Source organism: Myodes glareolus, chromosome X, assembly GCF_982192425.1.
Source record: "Myodes glareolus chromosome X, mMyoGla1.1, whole genome shotgun sequence".
NCBI classification, from domain to species: domain Eukaryota; kingdom Metazoa; phylum Chordata; class Mammalia; order Rodentia; family Cricetidae; genus Myodes; species Myodes glareolus.
The window spans coordinates 3725532-3738631 of record NC_142053.1 but is presented as its reverse complement, the minus strand read 5'-3'; the positions used below and the strand labels follow the sequence as shown (position 1 = coordinate 3738631).

At 42.6% G+C, this 13100-nt stretch overlaps 1 protein-coding gene across 1 annotated transcript; it reads right to left on the bottom strand.

Moving 5' to 3' along the window:
- Positions 1-3022: 3022 nt before the first annotated feature.
- On the bottom strand, positions 3023-9097 carry LOC125415446 (melanoma-associated antigen 10-like). Its single transcript, XM_048457684.2, has 4 exons — positions 9054-9097; positions 6480-6572; positions 5622-5722; positions 3023-4519 (listed from the first exon to the last, which is right to left on the bottom strand). Exon 4 carries the CDS (start codon positions 4463-4465, stop codon positions 3464-3466), a length of 1002 nt encoding a protein of 333 aa, XP_048313641.1. The 5' UTR covers positions 4466-4519; positions 5622-5722; positions 6480-6572; positions 9054-9097; the 3' UTR covers positions 3023-3463.
- Between the last annotated feature and the right edge of the window lie 4003 nt (positions 9098-13100).

Genomic DNA, 13100 nt, shown 5'->3' with positions numbered 1-13100 from the left:
TTATCGTTATCCCTTAGAAATGTATTTGTTTTCTAATGAGAGACAAAAAGGGATTGGAACTGGGTGGGGGAGAAGTGTGAGGGGTAGAGGGGTGGAAAACAACAAATCAGAATATATAGTATGAGAGGAATCTATTTTCAGTAAAAGAAAAAAGTAATAATAAAGGGAAGGGGGAAGTGTTATAACCTGAAAAATGAGAAAATTATGCATCACCTATCAAAAGTCCGTTCAAAATTTAAATCTAACAATGTATTCAATAATTGGTTAAGTCAGAATCTTCATGATCTAATCATCTCTGAAAATGCCATCACAAACACACATTGGTGTATATTTTACTAATCTTATAGGTATCTTTCAAACAAATTAAGTTGTAAGTCAAAATTCAGCCATCACAACTTCATATCCATGGGAAATTAGTTTTTGGAACTTCTACAGGTACCAAAATCCATGATGCTCAATATCCTCACATAAAATAGAGTAGTAGTTGCATTGAATCTTAAGGCATAGTTATACGTATTCCTATCTCTAAATGAATTATAACACTAAACATGCTAGTGTCATGTGTGTAATATATATATGTATGCATATGTGTATGTATGTATGTATGTATGTATGTATGTATGTATGTATGTATATGGAAATGGCAACGAAAATACCTGTACTCTACTATCCAATTCAGGCACATATTTTTCTGAAGATTTTCAAGCATAGTGCATGATTTTCAGATACCACAATGATGACAGTTCAGCAAATTAGCTTCCTGCTGGAGGTCACTTTAGTGATGATAAGAAAGGTCTTATGCTGGTTGTGGTGGCACACACTGGTAGGATTTGCTGAAGGAGGTGGAGGCAAGAGGATCATGAGTTCAAGGCCTGCCTGGGCTGCACATTAGAAAAAGAAAGAAAGGCCTTATACTGTTGGAAAGTTCAGGGTCTGGATACAAATGCTGACTACAGATAAAAGACAACTCTTTTTTTAATTAATTATTTTTTAAAGAATAAAACAATCATTTTTCATTTTACATACCAATCCCAGTTCTCACTCCCTCCCCTCCTCCCCTTCCCCTGACCTAACCTCCCACCCCATGCCCCATCCATTACCCAGAGAGGGTAAGGCACATTGCTTTGGGGAAGGTTCAAGGCCATCCCTACTATAACTAGGCTGGGCAAGGTATCAAGGAACAAAGAGAAGAAAACAGGGGTATTGCGGATTTATAATGTCTACAGACAACCCAAAAGTATATGTACTTCTTACTTGCATTATCTTTTCATCTTGTATGAGCGCTTTCAGTAAATCCTTTATATCACCTAATACCCATTATGTAGATCCAAAAGAGCCCTGTTCTTAAGGGTCATCTGGCCGAGTAATCTGTAAAGACCTCACCTTAGTTCACCCTCATTCATAAAACCATTACTTTCTACCCACACTGTTCACTGCTTTTAAAGCAATTGTATGCAGAGAACATTGAAGCTCAGTGATGATGATATTTATGTGGGTAACTGTTGTATTTATGGTGCCTCTCCAATTGGATTGTATAGTTCATGCTCAGTGAATTTTTATAAATAACAACCAATGACTCCAAAATTAAAACCATTGTATTTTGTTAAAGTGAATAAATGTGTCAAACCTAAGGTACACACATAGATACTATGTATAGGATGAAACCTAAGGTACACATATAGATACTATGTATAGAACGAGGTAAACTGAAAGCCTTTTATGTTCTCCTTCAAAAAAAAAGTCCAAGGGTTACCAATGAGCCAGAAGCAAGAGAACAGCCTGGGCTCCTCCCAGTGTCTTCACAATCAGGACAGGGGGGATTCCTAATGCCAGGAGCTTCAGGGCCATCACCTTGAAAGTGGGTTTGATAAAGCTTGTCATCAGGACTGCTGGAACCTAGGCCTTGCATGGCAAGCACCTGTTGCGGTGCCTTGTGTGAAAAGCGAGTGGCTATTAGTTCCCTTAGTATTTGTGTTGCTAGTTTTTTTGAAAATTTATTTTTATTGAAAATATTTTTTTCATAAAATATATTCTGGGTTGCCCTTCTCATCTTATAATTCTGGGGAACACAGAGAAAATGTAGCTCAGCAAGACAGGAAATAGCTAACCATCCAAAGTAAAATTTCATGAATAAAATTAAATGAATCACCTCTCATGTGAAAATCTGGGTGTGCATTAATTTCCACCACAAAGAAACATTTAAGTATGAATCAAGTACCATGATTCCCCCTCCCTCCTATCTTCTTTTCCACCTAAATTACTGTGTTCAATCATTTACCAACTTCACAAACCCTAATGTCTCCTTACAGTTGTCCAAATTACACTGGCAATAATTGAATTAAAATGTTATTTCAGTAGTGGGCCAAAGAAGTTCTGGTCAAGAGTTCTAGACCTTGCTTTTCCATGCTTCCTCCTTATGTGTCAGGTATCCCTTGCAGAGGGAGGGGTAAACCATGCAGCACACATGGTGTAGTCAGCTGTCACTCCCATCCCTGTCCCAGGGCAGAACCCCTCTCCATGTAGTTTGGGTCTGTGCTTTAAGATGATTGCATGTGCTAGTTGAGTGTTCTATGAGACACTCCACACTGCAGTGTCCACCTCCACAAAAGAATATTGAGATCAGTGTTTCCTTCTCTCAGCCTGAAAAGAGTCACACTTCCCAAGAGCCTGTCCTTAGCTCCTCTGCAGTTTCATCAAATCAACTCCCCAGACTCCTGAGCTGGGTTGGTTTATAGCACCAAACTGGGCAGCTCAGCCCAGGAGACCCCTCTGCAGCCCTCCTCCTATAGTAGTGTTTGCAGTCTAGAAGGACTGCTCACGGACTTCCTCACAGGGTTGCAGCTCCTGTCCTCATCCCATCTACATGAAAGCACAGATCTGGCTCTCGTATGGCACTCTGCTAACAATAGGCCTTGCAAAGGCCATATGCTTAATGAAAGTTTGGGAGAACTGGAGTCTGCTGATTACATTTTGGGTTAGAATTTAATTAGTTAACCAGAAGAAGAGACTAATAATCATGAGGTGATTTAACAATTTTATTCTATTCTCCAAGTTCTTTTCCATAGCTTAAGAAATACCAATTCCAACACCATAGTGTCTTGTGACAGATTACAGATCAGATGGAAAGTATCCCAACTTGTTTTACAAAATAGCAACACTTTTCAACATGGCTAAACAGCAGTAAATGCATGACTAATACAACCTGGAAGCTTAAATTTTCAGCCTGATGAGCTTTCTAGTAAATGTAGCAACATTTTAGAATACTAAGAGGAAAAAATCCCTAAATTACCCATACAGAACAGTAAGAGTGGGATAGTTTACACTGTGCACCCATCTGCTCTAGAATTGAGGGCCCACTGCTTAGATCACTAACTCTACCTGATCTTATCTGATCTGGAAACTGTCATAGCACTAGAATGTGTGATGGCCAAAGCAATAGTATCATGTGCCAGGCTTTTTTAGCCTAGGCCCGCTCTTCCTCCTCTCTTAAAGCTTCGGCATATGACAATGGATATGATCTGGGATCACTCCCAGTGATGCTGGCCAAAAACATCAAGATTTTCATCTTGGTTGTTTCAGCATAGGCTCTTGGGCCCCAGAGGAGCTCATAGGAAGGAGGATGGCTGCCAGACACTTGCCTGTATTCCAGGTACCCTTCTTGTACAAAATCATCAGTGATGAGCTTCCTGGGTTCACCATATATGAAGTGATCATTTCCAGCATACAAGCCTATGTTACTCAACATAGCCCATATCATGTCCTCACTGATACAGTTGCCTTTCATAAATATTATGCTCAGTACCATTATCAGGAGACCTGACTTGGGTAAGCCCTGGACATCAGTCATCATCCCATCATAGGTGAGCTCTAGGGCTATGACAAGAATGTAAGTGTGGTCATCAGGCCCTACTTCCTTCATGTCAATGCCAAAGATTAACTGCATGCACTCTAAGGCTTCTCTAAATATCACAGGGAAGTGGTCCTGATAATTTCTGATGATATTATTCAGCATTTCTGCCTTGGTGACTGGCTCTTTCATTAGATACTTAACGAGGAGATATTTCACCAGCTCATCTACTTTTACATCTATCTCACATTTAGACAATAAAGCAGCACATGGCAGGACCTTTGGGGAACCCGGACTCTCCTCAGTTTCCGAGTCTGCACTGAACTGGCTACATGGAGAGGAGATCATGGTAGTGCAAGAGGAGTTGGCTTCTGGAGGACTATGAGAAGGGCCTGATGTCCTGGCGTCAACAAATGCCTCCTCTGAGGCGCTTGCTGTTGAACCATCGTAAGAAGAGGAAGAAGAGAAAGAAGAGGGGAAAGAGGAGGAGCAAGTAGAAGAGGATGAGGAATCTACTTCCCCTATTGAAACAGGAGCACTCATTAGATCCTGTGTCTCACTTTGGGCCTCAGGCTCTCCCTCAACAATACATCGCCTACGCTTGCAAGGTCTAGGCATGATGTCTCTAGTCTTGAACACCAGACAGGAGCACGATGATATAGATCCAAAGACCTAGGGGAAATAGAGGAGAGTGTAAGTATTCATTATTGACAATCACCCCACTGGAAATGCTCACAAAGGCCAATAACGGGATTTCTCTTGTATGATGTTTTAAAGTCACAAAAATTCCTGGCTTTCTGTCAGGTTTGTCTCTTACAAGACTGAGGGAAATAGCAAAAAAATTCCCTCAGAATGCAACTGGGCCAGAGAAGTGGCTTCTGGGTTTCCAGAAGCTTGTATGGGGCTAAGCAGAGTGAGTCTGCTATGTTTGGGGCACATGTGGCACATTCACATGAGTGCCTCAGCTTTGCCCCAGACCATGCCTGGGTGTTCCCCAATGTCTGACCTGATTAACCATCTCGGACCAAGACCATCTCTTAGTTTCTGTGAGAGAGGACGTGGAACCTCATAGCCACAGACTGCAGGGACAGTACTGGAATCTCCATTCCTGACAGTAGCCTGAATTACACTGTGAAGAGCTGTCCCACTCTAAAGTTCCCCCTGTGCTCACTCTGGGTTCTCCCTTATCTCCTGTCAGGGACTGGACACCACCCATCTGCTGGTCTGAGGCAAACTCCTGGACCCTTCTCATCTGCTGGCCTGGGGCAAATTCCTGAACTGCACCCATCTGCTGGTCTGGGGCAAACTCCTGAATCCCTCCCATCTGCTGGTCTGAGGCAAACACCTGGACCCTTCTCATCTGCTGGCCTGGGGCAAATTCCTGAACTGCACCCATCTGCTGGTCTGGGGTAAACTCCTGGATCCCTCCCATCTGCTGACCCTAAGCAAACTCCTGGAACAATCCTCTCTGAAATATAACAAAGGACAATGAAGGTGGCTTCATCTGGTAACAACTATTCAAGGGTGACGGCAAAAGGTATCTCAGTTTAAAAATTTAGTCCATGAGTTGGGAATGAGGGACCTGTCCAATCCTTACCTTGATGGCTCTACTTCCTCTGATGGCCTGAGGCCACCTGCCTTAAACCAAAGGCCCATTTCAATGAGATAAATGAAAGAGAAGAGAAGGAAATACAGTCATAATTCCTAGGGTCCCTTCAGCTAACAGGTTAGTAGGTAGGGACCAGGCTCCGTCTGTATAAATGATTTGACTCACTCAGTTCTTATCTTGAGTCCTGGCACCCCTGAGAGCCTCCCTTGGATGACCTCAGTTACGATTCCTTTGACCAGGGTCTTCAGGTCCCTGAGACCAATGTCCTAGAAACAAGGCAAAGGGATCAAACTGACAATCATGCCCAGGAATATGGGGCCACAGGAGATAGGTTTCTGTGAGCCCCCAGATGTGTCTTGAACTAGGGTTAGTTCCAACCATCCTCAAGGTTCCCATCTAGTCAGATGAGAAATCATGGAAGCCCTGCAAATAACCAAGGTCACACACTCAAGTTCTTCAACTCCAAAAGATCCTGAAAACAATCCCAGGAGGTGTGAGCAGGTGCCATATTGCTTCTATACTGAGTGGGATCTCCAGGGAAGTCTATACGGCCCAGCCTAATCTCTGCTGTGTTCCTTTAGTGTAGTGCATTCATCTGACATGTCCTCTCTGACAGGCTCCCTTTACACTAGAACTCCTCTTCCCTAAGACTGGTCCAACCTTCCTGCCAGATGTAGTTCATGTAACTTTGCCATTTAGTTCCCCACAGGGCTGGTTCCAGGCACAGCCAGACAGCATAGCATAGTCCCCTATTTCTGGGCTGCGGACACATGCCATCATCACGAGAGGTTCCTGTCTAGAATCTGGCTCCTTCTGGGACCCTTCCCTTTGCTCACCCTCTGAAGACCTTACTATCAGGGTTGTCACATCTCTGAGACCTCCTGTCCCCAGCCCTGAGGCAGAAAGGAGATCCAGCCACAACCCTCACCCTTTCAGGGCTTGCCAGGCATCAGAACAAGGGCAGAGCTTGTATTGGGGACAATAGGTACTTTCACATGTTCATTTCTTACCATGACTGCTCACCTTGATTGCTGGCAGATGCTAGATACCTCCCCTGATAATCAGGTGTGACTCTCTCTGCTTCTCTAGTGATACCCCTCTCTCGGCCTCACCTTCCTGAAAGACACAGAAATTAGTGTGTGGAGTAGGTAGGCCTTCTGTCTATGTGTTACTTTCCTTTTTTTTTCTGATCAAACCACCGATTTTATTATTCCCCAGAAGCTGTTATATAGCAAACAGGCAAGAGGGAGGGGAAGTGTGTCAGGTATGTATGTGTTACTTTCATTGGTTAAATAAAGAAGCTGCCTTGGCCTTTAGAAAGGTCAGCCCTTAGGTGGATGGAGTAGACAGAACAGGATGCTGGGAGAAAGAAAGCAGAGCCAGGCAGACGCCATGAAGCTCCGGCCCGAGATGGACGTAGGTTAGAATCTTCCCGGTAAATCACAACCCCGTGGTGATACACAGATTACTAGATATGGGCTAAAGCAAGATGTGAGAGTTAGCCAAGAAGAGGCTAGATATAATGGGACAGGCAGTGTTTAAATGAATACAATTTCTGTGCTGTTATTTCGGGGTATGAGCTAGCTAGCCAGGCGACTGGGAGCTGGGCTGCGAGAAGCGGCCCACAGCTCCTTCTACAAGTGTGGAGCCCATTTGAACACCACTGGGGGTATTCCTCAAGACTGGCAGAAGGAACATAGTGCACTCTTGCCTTGGGAAGTCTGAAAAATGTTCTATTTACTTCTCACAAGGCCCTCGCTGACCCTCAGATCCATCATTCAGGGTCAGGCAAGCCACCTCTGATTCCCACCTTATGCCTGAATATTATCCATGGTCTTCTGGTCTTAACTGACAACAGAGGCAGCTTTTATATATACAGTATCAGGGGTCTCCTAGCTCCTTCAGCGATCAGAAGCCATCACCTCAGAACAAGGCCTGATCCTCTGTTATACCCTATAAGTTGAAGCAAAAAAGCCCTCCATCAGGTTACTTTGCTCAGATCTGGAAGGAGTGTGGAGGTTTATCTACGATCTGAAGTGCAAGGGGCTCAGTCTTACAAGTGGGCTACATTAATTGAGGATCCTCTTTCTAGAAAGTGTCTCCACAATCCACCTTCAGCAAGTGCAATGGTTATCTCCCCTCCAGGACCCTTACAAATATCTTTAAATTCCCAAGTCCACAGATGTGAAAGTAGAAGGCCTACCTGGTGCCATACTAGCCAAAGGGGTTAAATTGCATTGTCTGGAAAATTCTGTAACCAGAAAGTGAATAATCCATTCAAATCTCCGAAAAAGCACAAAAGCCCTTACATGGCTTTCTCTCTTCTAGAAACCTTATAAAAAGGATCCAAGTCCCCCAGCCACAGAAGTGGACATGGAAGTACGTTAGAGCTTATTCTTTCAAGTCACTACTGAACCATCCTCAAAGCAAAGATGCAGTTCATCAGGTTACTCCGATCTCACAAAATGACCCTAAGTACCCCAGTTCCCTGCATGTGGATGCTAAAGGAGGGGGAACCTGTTTCTGCAATTCAGCCAGTTTTTGCTTTTATTTTTTTATGACTATATAAAGGACACAGTGCAGTTAATAGTCCCTGCCATTTGATCTGGGGTGGGGCTTCTGCAAGTCCCCATCCAGTCCCTACAGTGACTGAAAGAGGCCAGTGCTCCTCCTTTATCTGAAATTCCGAAATGACTCCTAGGTGCCAAGTACTGTGAGAACCGGTAAATTCCTTCTAGAGGACCCTAACGGAATTATCATTCGGATATCCCTCTGGAGGAACTGAAGCTTTTGCATTCTACTCTTCTACTCAGGGCTTCCAAATACAGCCTGAAAGGAAAGCTGCCCTCTATGCTAAAGACCTCTAAACATCATTCCTCCATATGATCCACAGTGACCGATGGCAAAAGGCTTAATAATACCCTTGAGCCACTGTTTAAAACAGTGCTCATCACAGGGATGCAGTTACAATTTGAGGTTCCCTGTACTAAGTGCACTTCCCCAGGCCACTCTCCAATGGGTCCAGTCAGACTTTAATCCCAGGCAAGAGCAGGCTTCTATACGGGCACCTCCAAATGAGCCTCACTTGGTGCCATGCGATGAAGTTCCATAATCTGTGATCCCTCTTCCTGAAAAGGTCCCTTTCCACCCACCCTAAGCATTCATTTCAACTCCGAAAGTGCAGCAAGTCTGCCTCCCTTATAGGAACTTCACAAAACAATGCCTAGTTCCCCAAAGTCCCCGGTTTCAAAAGGCCGGGGAGGGGCTTTTTCCCAGAAATCAGCAGTAAGGCATCTTTTAAACTCAAGGAGCCTCACAAAATGGCTCTCATCCCCTCACCCCCACTTGGTACCTGGATGTGGAAGCTTTAGGGGGAGCTCTTTCCCACAAGTCAAGCACTAAATCGTCCTTTAAACCCAAGGAACCACACATGCTGGCTTTGAACTCCCTTAGTCCCTGGAGCATTCACAGAACTAGATGGTTCCTGTTTGCTCATGTGGGCCCCACTTGTGTCTAGGCCATCCACAGGCAAGGGCTGCCTCAATAGGGGTTCGCTTCTCCTCAAAGGGCCCATTTCTTGCCTCCTGAAGTGCTCACCTCAACCCTGAAAGCGATGAGCTGCCATCTCCCTTCCGAGAACCTCACAAAATGGCGCTGAGCCCCCAAAGTCCCCGGATGTGTCAGACTGGGTGGGGATGGGCTTTTCCTAATCAGCACTGATGTGCCCTTTAAACTCAAGGAACCTCACAAAATGGCTTTGAAATCCCCTGGTCCCCAGATTCGGAAACTTGGGGAGGCGCTCATTCCCACACGGTCATCTAAGTTTGATGTAGGGCCCTCAAAAGGACACGATGTATCTCAGGTCTGTGTATGTAGAGCAGCTTCTGAGACACACTCAGCTTCAACATGGACTCCCATCACATGGTTCACTCCTCTCTGGTACCCTCCAAAATCACTCCTAGGACAACATTTTCCCCTAGAGAGAAGAAAAGGGACTCATTTACATAACTGAACCCATATTTGGTTGAGCCTACCACACTGGCAGAGCTATATTGTATTATGTTCTTATGCCCAGCTCCCACAGCCCATACTCTCAGTCTGAGGATTCCTGGAAACTTAACTGTACCTTGGGGGACCCGCTAACCACAGCTTTACTTTCCCTCCACAAGCAGCACTCTCTTCTTTCTCGCTGGAATGTCCAAAAATAGCACCCCAGAAATGGAGAGGCTAGAGTCTCCTTACAACAGTTAGGGGCCACCTTATGTCAAACTAATCTGGGGAGCGAATTTACACCATTTGGAGACCTTCTGGCCTGGGATGTTGCCTTTACAGTCCCCCCCCACACACACACACTCTCTCTCTCTCTCTCAGCTCAACCCCAAAACAGCATAACTGTCTTCTAAACAGCATAACTGTCTCCTGTCCAGAAATAGCAGAAAAAGACTTCAAGTTCCTCAAGTCCTTTGATGAGAATGCAGAAGTTTCAGGATGAACTCCTTCTCACAAGTCAGTCTAAGTTTGGTGCAGGGCCCTCAAACGGATTCTGACAGAATACTGTCCAAGAAGGGAGTTGTGTGGTGAGACTTCTGAGTGCTTGCGAGAAAACTCAAAGAAAACAAGAGTCTTTTGATCTCAATTTCTTCAGAACATGAAATTGTTCTTGGAATGTGTTTTTGTGCTTCTCCCAGGTGTAGCAGCGAGGAGTGAGTTTACTTCAGGTATTTCTATTCATATGCCTTTATGGAAAAACATGTTTTTGCATGAGTGGAATGTCCTTGTGATTGAACAACTTGCTATTGTAATTCTTCTTAACCCTCATAATATAAATTGCCTGATGATCTGAACAAAGTTGGCTATTGTATGAGACTTTAGTATGCCTTAGTTTTATGTGCCATTCTCCCAGATTCACACTGCCAACTAGAGCAACAAACGGACACAATATATCTTGATTATCTGGACCTTAGATAAATGCTTCTCTTCTCTCACCCTGTGAGGCTCAATTCAGTGGCTGTCACATCTGTAAACATGCCCAGAGCCATCCTGTCCTGGTAGCAGTGGTGGAACAGGATGTTCTGGGGTATACTCTGTACCGTCATTGTCACCACTTTGATCCCAGTTAAAATCTAGACCCTGTGCTTCATGACCTTTAGTCTACCTCTCAGCATTCCGTTCTGTTGAACACAGGGAGGGCCTCATTCCTACTTGCCTGTCCCCTCTGCAGGGCTGACAACAGAAGCAGGACTGTGTTCTGGGGATCCTCTATCTGTGGATGAGCTTCCTCAATCTACCCTCTGCTTCAGGTTCCAAGCCTTCTCATTTTTCTCTCTTGCTGGAACTCTCCCAGGCTCTATTCCAAAGTCTAGTTAGTCTACTCCAGTGCCCTTTAAGGACTCCCTATACACCTGCAGTTCCCAAATGTCTATCTCTGAGTATGGTCTCTTCAGCTTCCTGCTTCCTAAAATCTTCTTAGGTTCCTTTACACTTGCCACCACATTTCCTATGAAATTTAGTCTGAATGCCTAGGAGGTCTGAAAGAAACAAGGGTTGCCATTGATTTATGCAGTCCACTTAGAACAAAGTAGTATAAACTTATTACCTAGTAGACAGTTCTTGACTGATCCAGTTTCCCATGTGGCTACCCTGGTAAACCAGAGATGACATACTCAAAAGACATAGGGAACTGTGACAAGGCTGCACAAACAGGGGACCAAAAGTAAAAGCAGAATATATCCATTCTAAATCTTTTCATAAAATTGAAAATATATTTTTTCATGCAAGATATCCTGATTTTCTACTCCCTCTACTTCTTCCAGTTCCTTTGTGCTTCCCTCCCCATCCAGATCTATCCCTTTTCTGTCTCTCATTAGAAAAGAATCAGACATCTGAAGCTTAATATAATATAATTAACATAAAAACTCACATATTAGAATAATACAAAACAAACAGAAGGAAAGGATCCTAAGAAAAGGCACAAGAAACAAATATAGATGCAAAGACCCACTCAAATTCTAAATCTCATTTGGTCCATTACTATTATAATACATTGTTGCTTCTACACTGCTAAAAGAGAACCTCAGGTCATCTATAGAGAGGGGCTCTAAGGCTGTGAGTAGTAGCTAGGTTCTGAAATCTATGATGTAGATTTCAATCCTTGCCATTCAATTGTTTCTTTATATAGACATTGTTTTTAATGTGTGTGTGTGTGTGTGTGTGTGTGTGTGTGTGTGTGTGTGTGTGTGTGTGTATGAGAGAGAGAGAGGTGAAGGAAGGTAGCTATAGCTGTTCAGGATGTATGTAGCTGGTCCAGAGGGGACACGATAACAGCTGTAGAAAAGGTCCCTCAGTGAAGAAGACAACACATAGTTCTCAGCAAAGACCTTATGCAAGGCATGTTTATACCTCAATGCCCAGATTTCTCACATATAAAAATAGACATGGAGAAAAACTACAAGTAATTCCATTCAAGTCAGGAATGAAGTAGGGCTGTCCACTAGTCCAATTTCTTTCAGTATAGCCTTTTTTAAGGCCTGACTATAATAATTAGATAAGAGAACAAAGTTAAAGAGGAACAAACAGGAAAATTACTCAAATGAGGATGGAAACACATAAGAGATCCAAAAAATTCCATGAGAAATCGTCTAGAAATGATCAACAATTTTATCATTCTTATATTTCATTTTTAAGAGTTTTAAATATCATTCAAGGTGTATAAGAGATCCAACTGTCCTTACCAACACTTGGCATGGTCTGTTTTTTCAGTTTGTATTATTCTAATAGATGGGTATTGCTCATGGTTGCTTTCATTTATACCATCCTAACAACAAATGATACCATGATCTTTCTGTCCAGGAGATCATTTGTCATCAGTATGTATTCTATTTGACCACAATGGAATAAAACTTGAAATCATCAAAGAAAGATCTTTAGAAATTTCACAAACTCATGGAAATGAAAAACCACATTACTGAATGCTGAAAGGGTAAAAGAAGAAATTAAAGATGGGAATCAACTTGTATTCTACTGTCAGTTTGCTTTCTCTTTTATTCGGGAAATTATTGAATTGATTTAAAAAGCTTTTTGGGTGCCATCAACATGATCAAGTTTTTTTTTAATCATCCAATTTGTATGCAAGGAATTTAAATTAAAAGCATTTTCTAACATTAAATCATATTTTATCCTTTGAAACTGGCTTGTTTGTTCATTTCATTTATAGCAATGCTGAATATGTTATCAAGTTATTTAGAATATTTGAATATTTGCTTTTATGTGAGAGCTCCTGGCTCAACGTTATTTACATGTGGTTTCTCATCTGATATTGGAATCAAGATGTACTGGACTAGCAAAATGAATTGAACAACTCTGTATACATAATTCTGTATGCTTTTGCATAGTTTTGTATGATGATAATATGTTTCTCCTAGACCATTTTGTAGAACTGTACTCACAAACTACCTAGAGTTTCAATGTATTTTCTTGCATCAAATCTTTAAATGATCAATTTTACTTATAATTGCAAATTAAATAAAAGATATAATGTATTTAAAATATAATTTACATATATATTATATAATGCATGTGATTATACATTGTAAGGCCTTAATTTAATATATAGGAGAAAAATATTTGTAACAAATACTTAGAAGA